The 24,065-nt window shown below is 39.0% G+C and overlaps 1 protein-coding gene across 1 annotated transcript in view; it reads right to left on the reverse strand.

The window, feature by feature from the left end:
- Window positions 1–15,245: 15,245 nt before the first annotated feature.
- Window positions 15,246–24,065, reverse strand: part of COL1A2 (collagen, type I, alpha 2) — a 37,367-nt gene continuing 28,547 nt past the window's right edge. The window contains exons 40-52 of the mRNA XM_010839767.1: window positions 23,362–23,523; window positions 22,284–22,391; window positions 21,511–21,618; window positions 21,113–21,166; window positions 20,916–21,023; window positions 20,716–20,769; window positions 20,003–20,110; window positions 19,478–19,531; window positions 19,248–19,355; window positions 18,439–18,697; window positions 17,839–18,023; window positions 16,935–17,177; window positions 15,246–16,227 (exon numbers count right to left, since the gene is read on the reverse strand). Of these exons, the coding sequence (XP_010838069.1) occupies window positions 16,081–16,227; window positions 16,935–17,177; window positions 17,839–18,023; window positions 18,439–18,697; window positions 19,248–19,355; window positions 19,478–19,531; window positions 20,003–20,110; window positions 20,716–20,769; window positions 20,916–21,023; window positions 21,113–21,166; window positions 21,511–21,618; window positions 22,284–22,391; window positions 23,362–23,523 (1,698 nt within the window). The 3' untranslated portion in view covers window positions 15,246–16,080. The remainder of the gene's footprint in view (window positions 16,228–16,934; window positions 17,178–17,838; window positions 18,024–18,438; window positions 18,698–19,247; window positions 19,356–19,477; window positions 19,532–20,002; window positions 20,111–20,715; window positions 20,770–20,915; window positions 21,024–21,112; window positions 21,167–21,510; window positions 21,619–22,283; window positions 22,392–23,361; window positions 23,524–24,065) is intronic.

Below are 24,065 nucleotides of genomic sequence, written 5' to 3' on the forward strand. Positions count from 1 at the left end.
ATATATATAATCTTTGATCTTCCCAGGTGGAGCAATGGTAAAGAATCCACCTGGCAATGCAGAAGATGCAAGAGATGTGAGTCCAATCCCTGGGTCGGGAAGATCTCTTGGAGAAGGAAATGGCAACCCACTCCAATAATCTTGCTTGGGAAATCTGATAGACAATGGAACATGGTGGACTACAGTCCATGGGGTTGCAAGAGTCAGACATGATTTAGCGACTAAACCACCATTATACCTCAATAAAACTGTTAAAAAAAGAATACATACAACTCTTGTTCTTTCTTTCTAAAAAGAAAATTTAACATTTAAAACATTCAGTGTTTACCTTTTACTAGCTCAATATTTATTTCATCCATTTATTGATATATAGAATACCCAAGATATTTAAAATATCCCCTCATTGGCATTTGGCACTGCAATGAATCAGCATTTTAAACCAGTCTACACAGATTTGGATCTGTACATTATTTTCTATAGTGGGATGGTGGGGGGAGTAGAGTAGAATATTTCCATTTATCAAGATAGGTTAGTCCCTAAAAGGAAATTAGCATCATGTACAAGGAGCTGACTGCTTTGTGGAAATATTCAACTATTATTTCATCAAAAAAAAAGTAGTTTCTTATGATTAACAAACTTAAGCAAGCAAATATGATATGACTTTTCAGAAGCAAACTTCTTACCCAGATATTAAAATATCTCATTAATACAAACTTGGCTTCAGCAGTAATATTACTGATTATGTGGACTGTTAAATAGTCCATCTGCAATGCAAATATAACCCTAGACACCTGACATCAATGAATTTTCATCAAGCAACTTCAGAATTAAAATAAAACTCTTGATTCGATGCAGCCATTCTTTTCTGATAAAGCTTCCAAATATCTGGCATCCTGAAAGTGTGTTGCTAGGTACGTGAAAGCTGATACAAAGGAAAATACGGTCTCAATCATTTTTTAATAAAGGAAAATATACAGCTCTCCTGTAACTGCACACCGCCTGACTGGCAGGTAACACTAATATGTGTCCAGAGGTACAACAGTGTATCTGCCAGGCTTGCTGAGCTGTTTGGAGATCTTTTGCTCAGACTCTCCTGTGGGACAGCTGGGTGTGTAGTCTGTTCCACCTTACTTGCAAGGCTGTCTCACTCTGAAGCCCTACCAGCTAATATTAAAATAGTAACGCATGGCATAGACCTAAAGAATGAATGAAAATACTCATCCCCAAGGCATCTCATGAGTTGATTATAATAAAAATTGCTTAATTATTTATTACTAGTTGCTTTATAAATTACTCACTCTGGTTTTGCTGAAGGGTATAAACTGTGAGATGGGAGTAAAGAGCTAGAGAGGTGAAATTGTCAGGGGAATCTGTGGTTAAGGGTTTCATATACCACACAGATGCCTTTTTACTTTATCCTGTAAATAACCGTGAAAATAGAAATCTTTTAAAGGGAAACTAAAAGGTCAGATTTGTATTTTCTCTGTATGATGGAGAATGGATTTGAGGGAGTCAGGAAAAGAGGCAGGTAGTCTTTAAGGTGAAAGACCACGAAAGGCCAGACCACAGATAAGAGGAAGCACCAAAATATTTAAAAGATAAAGCATGTAGGAAGAACATTTAGAAGGATTTAGTAGTTGAGTGAATATGGAGGCCAGAGGTAAAGCAGAAGAAAGAATGAATTTTCTTCCTTGTATAACTGGGTAGATGGTAACATCCTTAAATGGTACTGAAATGACAGGTGCTGGTGCTGATTAGAAAGGGGAAACATAAGTGGCTGGTTGAGCTACTTTCCTAATGGATACATGCAATCATTCAGAAATTTTACAAGAGCAAATTGTATGGACAGACATACAATAAACAATGACAGTAAAATTACAGACAAAGCCCTCCGACTAAATCACAAAAAGCCTGGAAAACATAAGAACCTTTTTATGATGCTGATGTTAGGGACGTGGACAAAGATGGAACAATTAAATCACATTAATTGTATTTGTTATGTTGCAATGGGAATGATTTTGCTTGCTGTCATAATGAGCTCTGCTATAATAGGCATTCGCCTTGTATCCCACCTATTCATTTATTAGAATGAGGTTTTATTTTTTCCCCCCTTTTACAAAGTAAATACACAATAAGATCAAATAAATTTTGATGATTGCCAACAGATGGTGAGGGGCTCAAACTCAGACCATCTGATCTTTTGGTTTTCAGTTCTTTCCGGCTGTTCTTTCTACTTAATTACCTTCCCCTCACTTCCTAATCCCTTCCATGTAATTCTACACCAAGATTGGGTCTAGCACTCTGTTAATTTTCTGCAGCCTATACTGCTTTCTGATGAGATATTCGGTCTTAGTATCTGTGTTGCTAATGTATCTAAACAGCATGGTTGTAGCAGAAAACCTTTCAATCCTGCTTGAACCATGTCTTTTCTCAATTTATTAATTCAATTTAATGTTAAGAATTTAAAACTGACTGTTTGATTCACTTCACATCTGACACAATGGATCAACCACCAGTAATTTTATGCAATCAAAGAACTATTTTAATTGACCTGTCTTTTGAACCCTTCTCATGAGACATGTATTTTTTTCAATCACTGAAATAGCCTTACTAGAGTGATATATGTGTTTTAGTGAGAAATTTCCTTTATTACATGAATGCATCTTTTGTGAATGAGGGAGAGAAAGTATTGTGTAATAGGTATTTTAATGATATTTTAAGGAAATGCATAAAGGGTAGGAATTTATGGACACTTCTGAGGTAATGTACTGTAGACTATGTGTATTTATATAATCCATGTCTAGATAAAACCTTTCTTTTCCTTTGACAGGTATGTTTACATGTCCAGTTCAATGTAAGGAGGCTGTTTTCGTGTTCAATAGTCCCTAATAGCCCTGCTTTACCGGGGTAACCTAATAGAATTCTGTTGATTGAAATTCCTGCCTTACAAATGTATCCGCGTGTTTCTGTCATGTTTAGCAGTAGTTTGTTTAACCAAATGCTTGTTCCCTAGACACAGAAATTACACACCAAAAACTACATATCGGTAAGCATTTGTCATAAAGCTTAGTTTTAAAGATATCATCTATATTTTTTAATATCACTTAGAATAATCAGTTTTCTTCTGGTAATAGAAATATTAAATGTTCACTTACATTTTTTTTTTGGAAAATTAAGAAGGATACAGGAAAGAAACCTGACAATACTCATTTCTTATTAAAGGTGATGGTTATTAAAATTTTTACATAGATCCTTTCTGGATTTTTTATACATATGTTTGTAAAATGAAAAAATTTAAACAAACTTGAACTTTTATAATGATTTATGTAGACAGACATTACTTTTAACTTACGTGAATTTTATTCTGCATGTGTGTGTGTGAGAGAGAACAATTTAAATAGATTTTTAAAATTTCCTGTTCATTTAGTTTGTGAGTACATGGAATAAGCATGAGACAGGGGAAAGGTATCTGCTGTTTCTTCAGTGTGTCTCAGTTCTCTGCATCTTGCTATACTGACTATGATTCTAATGGCAAAAATGCATATTTTTCCTACAACATGGTCAAAACTTAAGCCAACAGCTTTGATGTTCAGTCACAGAAACAGCTATCTATTCTAATACTAAAAAGAAAACCTGTCTTGAAGTTATGGTATTTGGGGTCCAAACTGGAGATTTTCATGGGCAGTCTTAGCCATATGAGATTTTTAAAATCATGTGCTGATTTTAAAATCCAGTGCATGAGATGCAACTTCACTGTAATCAACGTGTTGTATCTAGTTATGAATTTTTTCTCATATCATTAAGTACTCTTTGAGAACATAACTGCTTTAACCAATCCACTATTTTTTAGATATTTGATTGTTTTCCAATGCTTGGTGGTAAGTAAGGCTAGGACAGCTGTTGCACCCAAGATACGATGTGATGATCAACCATTATTTTTGCACATGGTTGTCCAGGATGCTGTTGTGGTATCTTTCCTTCAGGCAATTTTTAACATTTCATACTCTTAAAGTATAGAAGCTAGGGGAATGTGACTTCACAATAACCAATGGGAGATTGCCTTTAATGGAAGAGGAGGCAATATGACATATATTTTAAATACAATCTTTGATATTTTGGGGGGACTTCTTGCCACAACACCTCCTGTTCAGAGAGATTAGCACTCAGTCACATGAGCCGGTTCACAGAATGTATTTGCTGTGACGTTTTTTGAGAGTTGCGGTGTTCTGGTTCTTTCTGTTGGCTTAATTCTGCAAACACTCTGGCATTTTCTCAGACTTCTGTGATTCACGTGCTTGTCCTTCAGACTGGCATGGCTGTCCTTCAAAGCTTAGGTTGCTCTAAACAGTTTCATTGGAGGATAGCTGTGTGTTGCTGTGACTTGGGCAGTAGAAAACCAGGGTTTCACAGCTTTTTGGGAAACTCTTCATGTAGACACTCATCCAAAAATCTTTAGGAAAATCAAGGATTCATCTCCTAGGATACATTCCTAGGTGAGGAAGAGTAACTTGTCAAAAGTATAAACATTTAAAATTCTTTTGATACATACTGATCAACTGCTTTCCAGAAATTTTGTACCCGTTTATGTATGAGACTATATGTCATAGTCATATAATGTCACTACATACACACACACACACACACACACACATCATGCCAACTATACATGGGGCTGATCTTTTGTCTAAAACATTATTTTCAAAAGAAGCCTAGCCATAGATCAGGTGAAGTTTTACTTCATATTTCTTTAATTGTTAGAGGAATTGAACTGTTTTTTGTCTGTTTAATGACCTTTCATTTTGTATTTTTTAATTTGTGTTCTTTGTCCCCTCTCTCACAAGGTTTTTGGTGCAAGCATTTTTAAAATAAAAGCTCATGTGTAAGAGCACTTGGTATTTAAAAATAATGCTCAAACCTGGTGAAATAAGACATGTATTTATCAAGAGAAAGATGGGATAGGAAGAGTGTGAGGATGGAGATAACATACATTCAAACAGAATGGCCTTTCATGGCCTTTAGGCTCTCACCCTCTTTAAAAATTGCCCCATCCATGGCTTCTGATGGCCACGTGTTATACCACATGACTTTAATGATCAGAGCTGATGGGATGTCGACTCAAAGGTCATGAGTTAATAGGCTGCCAAGGGATTTATGAACTGCACTGCAATGTCTCCCTAGGGAACTAGAATAGCAAGTTAAAAAAAAAAAGATTGCCAATTAATAGCAGATCTGAAAGGACAAACATGCAGAATATGAATGAACCAGATTAGTGGTGGAGCTGTAGAGAAAAGAGTCACAAATTCCTGCTCCTGAGATCTCTAAAGCCACCTTAAATAGCCACGTTCCAGCTCCAGTTTCAGCAAAGCTGTTTACCTTTCCTGCTCTTATTCCCCTATACACCTCCCTGTCTCTTAAGCTTCCTTGAATGGACCACTATTATTTACATTTAAGTGACCCTGAAGAAACAGAATGATTCTGAGGAAAAGTAACACAGATTTTAAAACTATCTTATTTCCTACAATGCTATATTTGTCCCAGCAGAGTTATTTGAATAGTCAACAATTCTTTCATTTAACAATTTGTTCAACATAAAATCATTGAGCACGCTGTCTATATCAGGGGTTGGGCTAGGTGGTAAAGGAGATACAGAGACGAATCAGGCAATCTGTCACCTAGAAGCACATAGTTCAATCATGCTTTTCTATGTAGCGTGCTCTTTCATTACTACGGATTGTCAGATCAGTGGTGACCAACTAGTTGCTAGGCAACTTGAAATACAGGAATACAGAACTGATGCAGCTTCATTATGATATGAATTCATCTCTGAAATGTTTGTCAAGAATTGTGAAGGGTCTGAAATTTTCCTTTCCTTTAAAGCTATGATATTACCTTGCCACAGTTTAATAGATGCTGGCAGAAGACACGTGACTTCCAAGTCAGAAAAGGACTTTATTACTCACAGCAAGGCAAGTCACATGAGCTTTCTGTTTCCTTCTGGTCCTCTTGCCCCCAGGTCTCACAGGGGCATTGAGGGCAACTCCGTGAATGTGTCACAAATGAGGAACACCAAGTACAGGGAACCCCAATCTTTTACAGTGAATTGTAATCAGACCTGCCTGACATTTACCCTGTAGGGAAACATCTTTATTATACTGGACAGTAGCTTGCCCTCCACTGTGGAGGGAGACACTGCCTCTGTCTTCCAAGGCTACTAAACAAACATCCTTGAAAAGGTAGCCCAAAACATAGATAGTCAGTGTATGGCAACCCACTCCAGGATTCTTGCCATGGACAGAGTAGCCTGGCAGGTTACAGTCCATCAGGTCGCAAAGTGGTGGACACTCCTGAGTGACTAACATACTTCTGCTTGCAAGACACTTTACAGAAATTTTATAAATCCATAGAGAATTGTGTTCCAACAATATTCTTTCTCTGGATACTTTATAAAACAGTTCAAATGTTGGTTCTTATTTCTGTTAACTCTAAGTATCTACTTATTCTGAAATTGTCCTGTATTTTCCCATTTTTAGTATATTCTTTTAAGTAGGTGTATTTACCAAAACTGTATTTTTTTTTCGCTTGTTTTATTTAACAGAAACCAATTTTCTCTAACTTAAAAAAGAAAGTTAGTAGAAGGACACTGGATTATTTCATAATTCAAAGAACAACCCCTAGCTAGTGCTATTCTGGCACCTCATCAACAGAAGTTCATTGTGGTCTCTGGAGTATTGTCATTAGGATGCCTCAACTTCAGTGGCTCTCAGTCTCTGTCATTCTCCACTCCAAGTTTTAAATTCTCAGAGGAGAGGAGTGGAATGGCCCAGCTTGGCTAAGACTCTGCCTCTATCTTTTCAATTACGCCCAAGGGGGAGGGACCGAAAAAAGCGCACAGACCTAGTAAAACTTTGTTGTTCCCAAATTAGGAGAGAATTTCTTGGCAGCTTTGGAAACCTCCTGATTGCTTTCTTCTATATCTGAATTTGTTTTGATTGATATTCCACTGCTCATAGAAAAATACATTTATTGTTTTATGCTAGTCATTGTTTTATTTTAGTTTTTAATCAAATATATTTTTGCTTTATTTTTGTCATTTTCTTGGTCATCTCCTGATGTTTCTCAATTTTGGGGACTGATCTAAGCCAATTTAGTGATTCAAGAGTTTGGAGTAAGTATAGGTAGTGTTTGGTGGTTGAAAATAGATTGGACTATATGTCTTTTCTTATCAATCTTGTTGTCAAGTGGTATGCAATAAGCAGAGCAAGGTTTAGCCCAAATTTTGTTAATATTAAATATTTATTAGTCAAAATATCAAGCCATTATGTCAACTATGAAAATTTATTTTTAACATCTTTCATGCTAATTAATATATATATTCTGGTGTAGATTTCAATAATGCTGTTTGAAATACCAGAGTAGCCACCTCTCCAACTGTGAATTTTCATAGTTAGGGTAATTCCAAGATTATTTATTTGGGCCTGGAATGTGGGATAATGTTACCTTATTACATATATGCATATATATACATGAGCCCTCCTGTAGAAGTATTTTTAAAATAAATTAGCAGACAGACAATACAATAAGGTCGAGATATAGGCATTTAGTCATGCACTCATGCTAATTTCCAAACTCCTTTGTAATTAACATTCCTCCCGACCAGATTAATTGGGTTTGCAATAAGTAATCACATTTGTAATATTGCAACTGTTCCCAAATTAATTGCTCGTGTGTTCAATGAGCCATTACATGTTCTCATTTAAAGCAGCTTAAAGAGCCCATGATTTTAAAGCTGTAGTCCTAAACATTCTGGGGAAAGGGGAACAGAATCATCTAAGAATACGTCAATAATACGATGAGAGCAATAAACCAGTGGTTCCCGAACTTTGAGAGGACATGAGAATCACCTCACTACTCACTGAAAATACAGATCCCTTGGCTCCATCCCCAGCAGTTCTGATTAGGGAGTTATTATGTGGGGTCTGGAAAAACTTGGAGCATTGCACACTTTCTTTCTAGAAAAAAGCACTTCCAACTTTACCAGTGATTTTACTGTGACTTTAGTACAAATTTTCTGGAGACTCATTGCATATTACAATCACTGAGGGAGTTTTAAAACAATATTTCAGACCAATTAAATCATAATATGAGTGGTGTAGGGTGACTAAACTGTCTGCATGGTTTTTTTTTACCAACTGAGAATGGAGACTAGAGATTTTCCCCAACATATTAATTTGTTTTGCTAAATTAGACTCACTTGACAGATACCTAGCAAAAATGATAATAAAAAGAGCTCAGTTACCCTATAAATCTTACAAAATACAGAGTTTAATTTGTGTATTGGTGAGAAGGCACATCATTTTTGGCATTGATTTGTCTTTCTCTCTTCAGAGGTTCAAAGGATTTAGTGGGCTTTGTCCTCTGTTTTGATAGATAGTCTTCCTAAGCTTGAGAGAAGAACAGCACAGCTCTTTTTATAATTTATGATGGCAAGGTGAGTGTTTATTGTATTATTTTAGTTGAAGAAAAAGCTAAGAAAACATATGGTGCTTCAAATCGACCGTAAGTTCACTGTATTTTAATAACATGCCCAAGGTAAATATTTGTTGTGAAAAATCTAGAAAAATGGTTAAATGGGCAATTTTCTAGATGTTATCTGAAGAAGGTTTTTAACAATTTTTTTTTAAATTAGGAGCATATCGTAATGAACAAAGTGGTAGATGGAAACTTTCGCTACATTGATAAAGTTCTTGAAATTATTTTAGACTTCTGTATTACAAAGGAAAGGAGACTGATAATCAGTAATAGAAAAACCATGTTGGAAATAACTCTAATCAAAGCTTCTTCTATGTTTCTTTGAAGTGGATCTACTTATGATATTACTCATATAGACATTCAAAGCACTGGCAATAATAGGTGATTTAATGATGTTTAAAACCCTTGAATAAATTTATACAGGACAAGAAATTTCCCAGAGGACATGAATTTAATAATTACGATCATTTCTTGTACTGATAACTCTTGAGATAGGATTACTAGTGCCAGAGACAAAATTTTAAAAAATCAAATTGTGAAAATTAAGTATCAGAAGTCTAGATTATTCAAAATGTATGAATTATAGCCCATTTGTATAGAAAAACTGGCTTCCAAGTAAGCAAAAGGACCATTTCTATGCTCAGAAACTTTCTCTCAAAAGTTGGAAGCTCCTAATGGCATAGGGCAGAGACCAGTTAAGTGCAAATTTGTTCTATTTGTCAGAAATGTTCTTTTTTTTAACTGTCAACGTGGAATCATTATTGTTTTTTGTTGTAAAAAATTGAAAAGGTTTCCAAGCTTTTAATAAAAGTACTTCTTAAAGTTGGATTGTGGAGTGGTATTCACCAAAATTGTGAGGGTTTGGAAGTTTGCTGGAATCCATTTGTGGTAGAAAAAATTAAAGTGCAGTGGTGCTGTTGTTTTAGGCTGTTGCTGTCACAGAAGACGGTACCTGTAGAAAGGTGATTGCTTTTGTTAGCAGTGCAGTTAAGGGCTTTCAGAGAAGATCCAGCCTTGTAGGATAATGATAACAGTGGTTGCTGGGAACTTGCTCTACACCAACCTTACAAGCTGCTCTGCATTCGTATTTCCAACCCTAACAGTCCAATGGGTGGTATCATCATTATCACCGTTTTATGGAAATGGTGGAAACAGGATTTAAATCCAGACAGCTCTGCTTACGAAGCCCCTGTTCTTTCTCTCACACCATCTTCTGTCTGTCCATATAATCTTTAAACCCTCTTGCTTAAATCCTGAAGGGTTACTCACTGTATTGGGGGGGCAGAATTTCTAGCATGGGACAGCTCTGCTTACCTAAAAGACCATTCTCCTTTTGAGCTTTATGTTTGTCTCCTTGGGATTTCCACTTATTAGCTCCATGGGAGAGAGATTAAGGATAGATTAGAAGGGTAAATTGAATTTTATGCCAGCTTTTTCACTCTCCTCTTTTACCTTCATCAGGAGGCTCTTTAGATCCTCTTCATTTTCTGCCATTAGGGAGGCATCATCTACATCTCTGAAGTTATTGATATTTCTCCCAGCGATCTTGATTCCAGCTTGTGCTTCATCCAGCCTGGCATTTTGCATGATGTACTCTGCATATAAGTTAAATAAACAGGGTAACAATATATAGCCTTGACATACTCCTTTCCCAGTTTTGAACTAGTCCATCGTTCCATGTCTAGTTCTAACTGTTGCTTTTTGACTTGCAGACAGATTTCTCAGGAGGCAGGTAAGGTGGTCTGGTATTCCCATCTCTTTAAGATAGAGGGGAAGAAGGAAAAGAGAGCATTAAGGACATAAAGGTAGACCCCTATGGACACTGTCTCTCCACCATCTGGAGAGAAGGCTATGTGTCTGGGGCAGGCAGGAAATAAGTACAGGAAGTTGTTCTATTTTCTCCCAAATCTGAGTGTTCATTCTCTGGTGATGTCCATATGGCAGTGTTAAAAGGCTGGGATGTTCTGTTATCCCATCAGCAGGGGGAGCAGCGAACTTGAAGTGACATCCTGTAGGGAGAGAAAGGCAATCCACTTAGCACAGTGGTGTGAATTAAGTGTTCTTATCCTGCCTGGCATTAACAGGTTCCATGAAAAAAATTAATTTCATTTTCTTCCATGCTGTTTATGGATAATTAAGTCATTGGACACCAACATCAATGCTGCAGCAGAAAAAAAAATTTACTTTAGTAGAAAAATACATTTCATGTGTATGTTCAGTAGTAGAGAACATCTATAAATATGTAGTGAATTGCAGTTTTAAAGATATCTTTCTAGAATCCATTAGGATTGCTAATTCTGTCCAAGATTATTCTTATACCTTGGACTCAGAATAATATATCTGCTTGAGGACAGCCAGATGAAGAAGAGATATTTGGTTCTATGAAGTGACTTGAGGGTCCCTGAAAATCATGTTCCTATTATTGTCTTTACAATCTCTAACAGTGGCCAGGTTTTACTCCCTTTTAGGTTAAAACTTCTTTTTTTAAAACAAATATATATAACCAGCATCTGCATATTTTACGTAAAGAGAATAGCTCATTAATTGTTCTCCATGATTGACTTTGTTCTCATTTGAAGAGGTTTTGTGGACTGGTGTATTCTGATGTTGCAGAGTATAAGGTAGGTCATAAAGCATATGCTGAGACTTGTTGAACATAGGCTAGAGGGTCTATAGGAGGAAAGTGGAAGAGTGAATGACAAACCTCTATTTTAATTTGGGCCATTGGTTTGTTCTCTTGGGTCTTAGGATAGGAGAAGCAGCATGTTGAGTATGAGACCCAAGATGAGATATGAGAGTCATAGTTCAGAAAAGTCCAAGTTTAATGAAGTGAGTAGTATTTCTTCTGGTTGGTGGTTTATGACATCATTTTTGGTCTTAGACCCCTTGGAGTAGCTGAAGAAAGGTGTGGACCCTTTTCCAATAAATATGCATATGTGCACAAAATTTAGCCCTCTGTTTCAGGAATTTATTCATATTCTGCCCTCCCCTGGAGCCTACCACAAATCCTTGTTTAGAACAATGGTCTCAGAGATGTGGAGTGGACAGGTGGTGCACACCAAGGGATGTGCCAAATGATCCAGAGAAGTGTGGAGTTTTCTCTTTGTTTTTATTTTTTCTCTAAAATTTTTTTCCATTTAGGTTTTATATTGCACATAATATATTAGTACACATAATGTTATAGTATATATATAACATTAGTATATAAAGAGGCTAACAAAATTAATTGTAAGAACTTACATTTTTACCGATAGGAAGGCACAACTCAAAATTGATTGACTACCAATTTAGAGAATGGTGCTAACTAAATTTAAATTCTAATCCCTGCTCCCCCTAAATTGGAGGGCCACGGATAGGACCTTAAATCAAGAGGTGACTGCAAGTGACTGGAAGTTTTGAACCTAACGTGACAAGTACCGTTTGTCTACACTTCATTAAGCAGTTTCACACCTGCCCCCTTTGCTTCTCCCAGTGGTCCTGTGAGACAGGCAGAGCAGGTGTGCTCATGGAAATCTCTGAGAGCAGAGATTCGTTAACCAAGTTCTCAGAAAACTTTAGAGACTCTCCCAAGGGCCCTTGGCTAGTCAGTAGTGGAGCTGGTGCTCATGACCTTGGCTGCTGACCACAAATTACGTGCTCGTTTGACTGAACTGTGGGGATAAGCCAGTCATTTGGGCTGCCTGTGGCCCCCTTGCTGTGTTACTGGTGCTCCCTGAGGACACTGAGTTGTTGGCTCCCTGGCTGATCCAGGCATAGGCACACAAAGCCTATTTTAGTTGCTTGATCAGAGGGCCAGGAAGCTGAGCTCACAATTCAGCATTAGCTCTCTCCTTTTGGTACTGTAATACCAACATATTTCAAAACGGATAGAGGGCTCTTCAAGGGTTTAGATACATCTATGTACAAAGAAGATTTACAATGGGTTATTAAATGGGGGTTTTGAGGCTGGCTTCATGGGAAGTGCCAACCACTTTTCTCCCAAATTTCCCCAGGTGCCACTGTCAAAGGCAAAGCACTCAACTAGATGGATCATAGTTCTGACCCCAAATGACATTTCCAACTTTCCTTATATATAATTCAATTTCTGAACTTCCTTTTCAGTGATATTAAGTGGAATAGGTTAAAAAAGTCTTTGGGCATTAAAGATATAGATGTGTTCAGCATTGCTCAGGTGTCTCTGCTTTTTGCCCGTGTATTAGCTGTATTGATTTTAGAATTTTAAATGACACTTTTTACCAGACTTGATTAATATCTCTTTCCCTCTTCTTAGCTACCTAGCTCCTTCACTCTCTCCTGTGCCATCTTCTTTCCTCTCATACCAGCACGAATTCGAGGCGGCTGACCTTTGTATGACCAAAGGTCAGGAGATGTTGTGAGGAGGGTCCCTGGAGTCTGGTGATTAGCCTTTAAAGAGGGGATCTATCGTCCAAGGGCCAAGCCTTCAGGCCATCGCCCAGCACTGGGAACAGAAACAGTGGACCTTCTGGCTTGGTAAGTACCAGACTGTTCTACTGTGTGGCCTCCAGAGAAGAAACGTTTAGCTAGGCAGAGGCTAGAAGGTGAAGTGAGAACTCTGGCAAGAGCTAGCCGGCCAGTCCCAGGATCACTGTTGTTGCATGAGGCTAGGGTCAGTTTCTTGACACTTCATCTCATTAATTAATGGAGTCCTCTGCTACTGTTGGAGGACACTTCATTTAAAATTGTGTATACACGTTATTTTATTCTCTCTCTGCAACTGAACTGCGAGATCCCTTAGGACGCTGCTGCGGTATGGCTTTGTACTCCTCTCCCCAGTGTCCCCCAGAGTAGCTGGGATGTGATGAATAATGACGCTGTAGGTCAGGATTTTCCTTCTTTTTCAGAAGGTGGGGGGTGAGGGGGAGGATGACCACCCTTCCCCTGGGGTTGGTCACTCCTCAACCAGGATCGTTTTCACTTGTGACTGTGTATTTCTTTTCATGATATTTTAAATTTGTTATAAATGACAAAAGTAATATAACTACATTGCAGAAAATTTGGATAATTTATAAATAAAATCATTTCTATTGTTAATACATGAATATCCCTACTCTTAGTATTTTTATATGCATTTAAAATATTTTTAATGACAGTGTACCTGAATATATTTTAAAGACTGTGACATTCTATTATCTTTTTACTTTTAATTATCCTCATAAATGTTACTGGGATATAAAATTTTATTTCACTGTTTTCTCATTATTATCTGTTAGATATATCATTTTTTCCTCATTGGTATTTATTAGATATGCCATCATTTGTTTCCTTATTGTTATCTATCAGGTTTACCATTATTTAACTATTTCACTATACTAGTCACAGATAGATGAGTAAATGACTATTAAGTCATTAGGAAATCTCCCTATTTGGATATAGTTTGACCAGTCATTATCATATAGCGTAGTTTAGGCTCATAGTTGGTAGTCAATAAATGTTGGTTTTATTCCTGCTTCTTTCTCCCTTCTTTATGCTATCTTTATGGTTGTTTCTTATACTGCAAGCCTGAGCATAGCGTATTTTTAATCCAGAGATTTCTAACTGGTTATTATGTAAATTTACCTTTGTTATTTCAATTAGCAATTTGTGGGGAGTACTCATACTATGATCCCAAAGGTTCAGTTTTTCTTTATGTTACTTGGTCAAGGGTATTGATTCTTTCTTGCCAGACATAAAATGTTAAAGCTACAAAGGATTGTTTGAAATCACTTTATCCAATGGTATCCCAATTGGTGCACTGTCAGAAGTTTTCAAGGTGCTTAAAAGAATACTAATTCCTTACTAAGTCTTAATTTGGTGGCTGAGGATTGGGAATCTGCATTTCAATAAGCATCCCAGGGATCTGATTTTGGTGGTAGAGGGACCATAATTTGAACTTATCATTTGGTTAGTAGACCTTGCTAACTTTCCAGAGTTAATTTTAGATTTTTATCATGTTCAGTCTTTTGCTTTTAAAACTAATTGAATCTCGATGATTTTATAGCAGGAGGCAAATATTACAATCGCAATTATGTTCTGCAACAGGAAATAAGTCCTAAATGAATCTGAACATTTTCCTTGACACGTACTATGTTTAAGTGTGTTAAAGATGTCGTTGAAAGGTGCAGGGGAGGAGAACGAACTTGATTTGGCAGGTGGGTGTTCACGGTACTATTATCCACAAGAGTCTGTGGTGACTGACAGGACACACATTGCCTCTTAACAGGCACTGTACTCAGCTGCAGCAGATGCAAGTGTGTGGCATTTTTCACTGAATATTTGAAACGGTTTTAGTTAATAGTATTAATTGTGCATAGACCAACTTGCAGCCACTGTTTCAAAGTGCTTAATGGATAATAAACCAAAAGGTTCTATGGACCTCTACTTAGCATAAACGTGGGTCAACCTCTGCCATGTTGCTTAAGTATTATGTATTTTGAGTAGGGCAAATGTTAGTTCAGAGAAGGAATCTTCCCTATACTATAGATAAATAGCGAAACTCAGGAAGGTGAAATGCCCAAGGTCAGTTAGCCGGAAGGAGCTGAGCCAGAATTGGAGCTCAGATCCCCAGGGTCCTTGTTCTCTGCTCTTTCTACCATACCAAACTGCCCTTTTTGCAGATTTTCTATCTAATGAGAAATACTTGGTATTATGGCTGGTGGAGCTGCTATAATCTATATTTATATTGAGAAGAGCACTGAAGCAAGGAATTCTACTCAATATTTTCTTTGGAAAACCAAACATGCTTTATTTCATTTTTTTCACAATTTATTTAAACATCTCACATATACAAAATAGGTACAATTTAATTTTTCTGCTTGTCCGAGAAACAAGACTTCTTTGGAACCGTGGGAGAGGATGAAAATGAGACTGGCAAAGAACAAATGCTGAATTTAAAGAAGAGGACAATGTTGGGCAAATGATCCACTTACTTTGTGGGAATAAGATGTAAAGTACTGATGTTAAGTCAAATGAAAAAAAATACACAATACAGCTCAACAGCAGAGGAGTATCTCTCCTCAAATTCTCCTAGCACCATCAACATTCTTCAAGTATCTGAAATACTGTTAATTAGCACCTTCGTATTTTGAACAAAAAAACACAAATACCTCAGCTCATCTCTGGTCAGCACCTCACGGTGTGGATCACACTCACAGGAAAGTGTTTTGAGGTAGTTTAAACCTTTGGAAGTTTGGGTTTTCAACTTCCCTCCGTGGAAGATATTCAAAAGCCACAAGTGGTGCAAATGTTCATGGTTTTTATTTTTCAATTTTTATTTTGGTTTTCTTACAAAGGTTGACATTTTCCACAACAGGTGTAAGAGTGTTGAAAAAAAAAAAATTCCAAATCTTTTGGAGAGGGGGAAAGGGAGGGGGAGTGAATTAAATTGTATTGCACAATGCTCTGATCAATCCTTCTCCTCTTTTGCCCACAATTTAAGCAAGTAGATGTGCAGAAGAAATGGAAGGATTCAGCTTTCAGTTAGGAAAGAAGAAAAAGAAATGGCCAAGAGAAATGTTTCAGATTTCCTTTTTCTTTAATTTAGGTTGAGTTCGTTTATTTGAAACAGACTGGGCCAATGTTCAATCTGATTTCTTGGTCAGCGCCACCGATGTCCAAAGGTGCAATATCAAGGATAGGCAGGCGAGATGGCTTGTTTGTTTTATATTCAATGATTGTCTTCTGCCATTCATTTGTCTTTTTCTGTTTAAAAAGAGAAGACAGGAATATACATAAAGCAGCACTGTTATGGAATCTAATCATCTTGTATCATATTATAATTAGATATATTACATACAATTATATTGTATAATATATAATTATATAGAACACACATTTATATAGAAATATATATCAGATATTATTCATATAGAATTATTTTATTATGTATGTGTGCTAATTTGCTTCAGTCATGTCTGACTCTTTGCAACTCTATGGACCGTAGCCCTCCAGGCTCCTCTAGGTAAGAATACTGGAGTGGGTTGCCATGCCCTTCTCCAGGGGAGCTTCCTGACCCAGGGATCAAACCCACATCTCTTATGTCTCCTGCATAGGCAGGCGGGTTCTTTACCAGTAGCACCACCTGGGAAGCCCCTTATGTACTATATTATAAATTACAGCCTGGGCCTTTTTAACCTCAAGTAATTGTAAGTTATGGCTTTACGTCATCATTTAAAAAACATGTTAAAAGAAAAATAATACATGGAACATAGTATATAGTTCAGTATTTCAGAGAATTTCAGAAGGCAAGATCTGTTAAGAATGCTCTGGATTTACCATCTGAATTTAAACAAATGTATTTATGACAGAAAAATAAGTTAGGTCTCTCATTCATCTGTTCATTTAATGGTCTAAGCTCCACTATCCCACTTCCCAAATTACTGTTATTCCCATATTCCACTATTACTTACAGAGCAGCCATCTACAAGAACAGTGTAAGTGAATCTGCTGTTGCCCTCGGCAACAAGTTCGACATCATTGGATCCTTGCAGAATGACAGCCTTTTTCAGGTTGCCAGTTTCCTCATCCATGTATGCAATGCTGTTCTTGCAATGGTAGGTGATGTTCTGAGAGGCATGGTTGGCCAGCAGACGCATGAAGGCAAGTTGGGTAGCCATTTCCTTGGTGGTTACTCCTTCAACATTATATTCAAACTACAGAGAGTAATATGGGAATTCCAGTTAAATGAAGAAGGACTCAGATACTAAAAGTCAAATTAAAAAAAATAGTCTGGTATAGAGAAGAATAATGGACTCAGGTATGAACCTGAACTTTTAAAGGAGACTCAATTCACTGGTCTTTGAAGTAGCAGCTACCTAGAAGGAACACAGGAACTACCATGCCGAGGCAAGTCATCTCAAAAAGTGACCTATTTCAGATAAAGCTCCTCTCTCTCTACATGTATGTTTCCTTTTAAAAATAAGAACAAGAAGGTAGAGATTTAGACCCTTTTATTTTCCACCAATAAAATTAATGAAAACTTTCAATTAGAAATTCAGAAAAGCTCACATCTTGAAAACATATGTTCATGGATACCGGACTAGATGATGGCTTGTACTCCTTCACACTATGTGACATTGTCACTTTCTCCAGTGACTATCAGTTAAGTCATATCTGAATAATAACTTTTGGATTGTATGGACATGTCCAATCAATCTATCTGTAATATGCAATCCAGGAAGTAACAGAACCCAAGAACAGAGCAGGTTCTTTTAAAAAGCCCATTTTGGTAAAAGGCCAAAATGAGGATAATTAAAAAGCAAATAGTGCTAGATAGTATTTAGTAGGAAAAGGAATGTTTATAAAATTCCTTACCTGGGTACCACCGTTGATAGTTTCTCCTACCCAGACATGCTTCTTGGCCTTGGAATTTCTGTACCAGTTCTTGACTGGGATGTCTTCAGGTTGAGCCCGGATGCAGGTTTCGCCAGTAGAGAAATCACAGTATACTTTGATAGCATCCATAGTACATCCTTGGTTAGGGTCAATCCAGTAGTAACCTTTAAAAGAAAAAGACCTAGATCATAAAACCTCTCATTGAGTGACAGGAGCATAGGTTCTAAAAATTACTACTGAGAAATTCTGATTCCCAAAAGTAGCATTTTTTATCATACAGTTATATATTGTCTACTCTACATTAACAGGAAGAGGGTGACTATTTTCAAAATCAGACAGTTCTTCCTCTCCTCTCCATGAAAATCAAAAGCAGGGTATGTATTACCATGAAAAGGGTAGAAATATGAATCAATACAATCTTGAAAATGGGTGCTGGTTGGAAAAAGAAAATACTTTATTAACTGAGTAGGATTTCACATAATGCCATTTTGACTCAAATACCCTTTCATATCAGTGGGAGATGGCTTTGAAAGGCCTAACTTGTGAGAAGGGTCATTCTAATTGGATATCTCAACCTACCACTGCTCCATTCTGGGTGGCTGAGTCTCAAGTCTCGGCATGTGCGAGCTGGGTTCTTCCTAGAGCCTTCTGGAGTAAGAAGGGTCTCAATCTGGTTGTTGAGAGATTTCAGAGTAGCATCAACTTCATAATCCTTGGGTCTGAGAGAAGTTGGTGAGCGAGGCTGGTCAGCCCTGTAGAAGTCTCCATCAAAACCAAACTCGTAACCACCACCACTTGGGCCGGGAGGTCCAGGAGGGCCAGGGGGACCAGGAGGGCCCTGCAGAGGTGGAAGTGAGAGACAAGAGGCTCTGGGTTTGGTCACAGTGAGGGACACCAATGGTAACAGGTTTTCCATGGAGATTCACACAAAAGCATGCCCTAACAAGTAAAACAGAATCAAATTCATGTAATAACAACTTGCTCCAAGGCATACTTGCAGGGATGGGCTTAAAGAGTTCATCAGGTACAGATAATTTTTATATATTTTAGAAAGCAGGGAAATGGGGGATTACTTTAATGTGTTGTTATCACTGTCTTGTATGCTTTAGTCACTCTGTCGTTTCCGACTCTTTGCGACCATGTGGACTGTAGCTCATCAGGCTCCTCTGTCCAGGGAATTCTCCAGGCAAGAATACTGGAGTGAGTTGCCGTTTCCTCCTCCAGGGGATCTTCCCAACCCAGGGATCGAACCTAGGTCTCCCACATTGCAGGCGGATTCTTTACCGCTCTGAGCCACCAAGGAAGCCCTTCACTGTCTTGGTTTGGTCTAAAGAAGATATTCCCATAGGTCAGTGATGCCCTTTATTATTTCCCCAAATCATACTTACAGCAGGACCTTGGCTACCCTGAGAGCCACGAATGCCAGCAGGTCCGACTGCACCAGGCTGTCCAATGCGACCGTCTTTGCCAGCGGGGCCAGAAGGACCAGCAGGGCCCTAGGAAAGAAGGACACCAAGTCTGTGTGTGCCAGTGAACACTCCACAAGGGAGAAGTGGTCTGGGACTCACTGTCTGCCATAGGGTCTTTTCAGAGATAAACATCTCTTAGATTTACCTACCCTGGGACCAGCGGGACCCACAGCACCGGGAGCACCTTGATCGCCATGATGACCCTTTAAAGAGAGAACAGGAAAATCACACCTTTAGAACATGTGTTGATGAACAGATTTTAAAAAACTGAACAGAAAATTTTAGTTTCAATGGACTCTGGATTGAGAAAATTAAAATTGTAAAATGGGCCTCTTTTCTTTCATTATGTCTATTCAATTATTTTTTTTTTCTATAAGCTATTTCACAGTGCAGTATTAGTCATTCCTCTAATTACATTTATTTAACTGGGGCTGAAGGACATTGTTGCCAGGAGATCTTAGTATATGTACATTTCTACCTCCTCTAACCCTCACCCTTCCATGTTGGGATGAAACAGCATTATCTCTGAGCTATGGAGTTAGCCAGAGAACAGGAAATGAATACGATGTAGGACATTTTAGAACAACAGCAGTGAACTTCAGAGGAAGTTCATTCTCAGCTGAAGGACTTTAAGATCTGTACAGATATAAGCTGTTTCTCCATACTGTACTTACAGCAAGACCCGGGAGACCTTGCAACCCATTGTGTCCCTTTAAGCCAGGAAGACCTCTGGGACCCTTATCACCAGGCTCTCCCTTGTCACCTCGAATACCTTGTGGGCCCTATGAAGAAAAAGAAGGACAGACAGGACATTTACCGTTAAAAAACAACACTGAGGTCTTCACAAATATTGTCCAGTCTATTTACAAACATAACTCTATATGTGAAAGGTCTGAAAGCCAGGGGGGTGATACTCCCACCGCTTTCCTTAGTCTTCTTTAGTTCAGCTCTCTGTTAAGTGGCTCATCTTTGTGATTGAAAATCAAAGTGTCAGTCACTCAGTCATGTCCAACTCTTTGCGACGCTATGGACTGTAGCCCACCAGGCTCCTCTGTCCATGGAATTCTCCAGGCAAGAGCACTGGGGCGGCTGCCATTCCCGTCTCCAGGGTGATCTTCCCCGACCTAGGGATCGAACCCGGGTCTCCTGCAATGCAGGTGGATTCTTTATTCTCTGGGCCACTGAGAAAGTCCAATCTTTGTGATTATTTAATACCAATAAGAAGAGATTTGAAATACAAGAGATTAAAAGCTGTCTGTAGCAACTCTCAACATGGACTAAATTTTAAAAAAATATATATATAGTCTATGTATTATTTGTCTTCTTAATGGACAGTCTAGACTGATCCTCCCTAAACGCTGCACAGAAACCATCTCCATGTACATACACTGGGACCTCTTGGGCCAACGGCACCAGCAGGACCAACAGCACCGGCAGGACCCTGTGAATCAGAAAAGAAAAACACAACTTAGCAGCCAAGCCCGAGATCCTCCTCCCTGGGCGCCCCCTCCCCAGCTCCCAAGCGTGGGGAGGCCAGGGGTGGAGCCCGATAAGGATGGCAGCATTAAGGGGTGTTGACACACTCACTGGTTCACCACGGTTTCCGTGTTTACCAACGGGACCCACAGGGCCTTGAGGGCCAGGAGCACCGGCAGCACCAACAGGACCTGCATTACCGGGGTAACCACGCTCCCCCTATGGAAGGCAAACATGAAGCTCAGCGTCAGTCTGGCGTGTACTGTAGTCCCCTTTGAAGTCACAGAACAATGACGAGGCATACTGACCTTGTGTCCGGGTTGACCATCGCGGCCTGGGGGACCGTCATTCCCAGGGTTGCCCTGTGAAGACATCACACCAGCTAAGGCACTTAGAGAGACTGTAGCCCACCGGCCCCTTACAGTTGGGCTACCTGCCTTCATTACTCCCAGTGCCCAGTAGACAACCTGCTTTCAGGCTGTTCAAAAACAGGAACAAGAAACTTGCAAACCTAGATTTTTTTCTTAGAGGTGTTTTTAATATTTCGGCCACCTTGAAGTATGCTACTTAAACACTCATTCCAAGTTATCTTTAGTATTTTCAGTCCTGACAGTGGTTAGTACAACTAGACTTCAGCTCAGGCTACAAAGGTGCACACAGTGATGTACTGCTAAGTTAGATTTTACAAGCCAAATGTTGGACTCACGTCACGACCGGCTTCACCAGGAGCACCATTGACGCCAGGATTACCGACATTACCAGGGGGACCACGGGCCCCAGGTGGGCCTGCGATGCCGAGGGGGCCAGGTTCACCCTAAAGAGGCAGAGAAGACAAACTTCCTTTCACTGGATGGAGGGCTAGTCTCACTCTCCCAAAGCCATCCTAGTCAGGGGATTCCAGTTTTGAGAGAGGAGGTAAGTGGAAAGTGAGGGGTCACCTAATGGTAAGAAGTGTTATTAGTGTCATCCTTGCCCTCTTCCTGTACACTGAGATGGTCAGTTGTATGTACTTTGGGAACGTCCTAAACAAAGTGGGCCTCATTTCATCTGATAATCCAGATAAAATGAATTCATCAAGGTGAGAGTTTATGGAGATTAGATGGTTCCTAGTTACTGTCACATACTATGTTTAATGGAATGACTCAGAACTTGCAGAGTTTCATTCTTGCTCCAGGATAAATGATGCTAGCATTTCGTACTCCAAAGGAGTAAATGCAATTAGAGCTTATATTGTTGTTAAGCATGTAAAAAAGAACAAAAATTGTTCTGCATAATGTTAAGCTGTGTCTTTCTAACATGTGTCTAAGGGAGGTAGTATTAAAGCGTCTCAGTTAAGTGACATGTGATCTGTATAAAGAAATGCCATGAATAAAAAATCTTAAGTGGAGTTATTCAGTGATCAATCTGTCACAGTTGAAGTGGCAGCTTTTAACATCTTTTATTATGTTAACGAGGATAAGAATGGTGTCAAACACTTACCACAGATCCAGCGACACCTGGTAGACCACGCTCACCTCTAGAGCCTGGGAGACCCAGAAAACCAGGAGCACCAAGAAGGCCTTGTGGACCTGGGGTTCCAGGAGGCCCCTAAACAACAATAAAAATACTATTACTGTAAGACCCTACAGGATAATACAGGTTGGTTTGAGATTCTGAGAATGGGTTTATCCTTAGTGTAGAAAAAGGCTGCGTGCGTGCGAAGTCACTTCAGTCCTGTCTGACTCTTTGTGACCCCATGGAGTAGAGCCCACCAGGCTCCTCTATCCATGGGATTCTCCAGGCAAGAATATGGGAGTGGGCTGCCATGCTCTCCTCCAGGGGATCTTCCCGACCCAGGGATCGAACCCATGTCTTTTAAGTCTCCTGCATATTGGCAGGTAGGTTCTTTACCCCTAGTGCCATCTGGGAAACCCAGGAAAAAGGCTAGTGACTTCCTATTAGTAGGACATATCTTTGGCTATCTTTTCTCTAGTGATGACAATTAGTTTCCATTTTGGCACGTATATTTCTTTGTACCTGGTTCCTCCTTGAGACCAGTGGAATGACATTTAAAAACACGTGGTTGGGATTAATGAAGTCATCATAGAGTGAGGGAATAGAGTCATAGAATTTATGCTGGGAAGCAAAATTTTTGACCTTGGCCTCTAACTAAACCAGGTCTAGTAAAATCACATTTCAGAAGTGGCAATAATACTGCACACTGCATGTTTTAAAAAATTGGTAGCTTACTGAGATCGATTAATTTACAGTAGGATGACCACAGCAATAGAATTTTGCTCTAATCCCAGTACCAGTAAGGTACCCTCAACAGCTTAAAAGGCTCTGTTGATAAAACAGTGAGTTCACTCACTCATTGTTACCTCCACCCAGTGCCTTTTGAGTATCTACTGAAGCCCTGACACCTCAGTGTCTGTTGGACAGATTTCCTGGCTCAACTGAGTTCTACTTGAGAACCTGCAATACTCATCAACCAATATATGCCATGTGAAGATTTGTATATGGGACTTATTTTAATTCAACATAAGGTATTAGGAAAGAAGAGTCTGAAATCACTTACAGCAGTACCAGGCTCTCCAGAGGGACCCTTCTCACCAACAAAGCCAGGAGGGCCAGAGGCACCTGTCTCTCCACTTCGACCAACTGGACCTTGGTCACCACGAGGCCCACGAAGCCCTTCTTTACCAGCAGGACCAGGGGGGCCAGGGGGGCCAGAGATACCCTGTGAGCAAATGTATGAGGTCACTTACTTTCTGTTAATCATCATGGAGCAGGGAGAGAGCAGCTGAGGTTTTAAATATTAAGATGTCAACAATTTGAAGCCACAAACTAATATCCTGGCCATTTTGGAGAAAGGTTTAGACCTTTAAACAATCTTTCTTGTAGAAAGAAGCAATTTTCCTCTTCCTTCCTGAGGCTGTAATAAACTGAACAACTGAGGCAGAGGGTATGGCAGATATCTGTGAGGAAAAGCAATGCTGTGCCACAGTTGCAGCACATTGGAGTCAGAGCTATGCTGACTTGTAATAGTCAGTTGTAAACGAATGGGACTGTGGGTTTTGGAGGACTCCACTTGTTTCTTTTCGAAGAAAGCCAGTACAGGCATTTTGTTCATAATTGAGGAATCACATATGCTCTCAACTAGGTTTAATTAAATGCCTACAGGGAATGAAGATTTTCCTGTTATGAACCTGTGAAAGGATTCCAAGAAATCAACATCTCTGCTATTTTTTTCCCCCAGAAACCTTAACCGGAAGACTTAAT

Source organism: Bison bison, unplaced genomic scaffold (assembly GCF_000754665.1).
Source record: "Bison bison bison isolate TAMUID 2011002044 unplaced genomic scaffold, Bison_UMD1.0 scf7180017864134, whole genome shotgun sequence".
Classification (NCBI taxonomy): domain Eukaryota; kingdom Metazoa; phylum Chordata; class Mammalia; order Artiodactyla; family Bovidae; genus Bison; species Bison bison.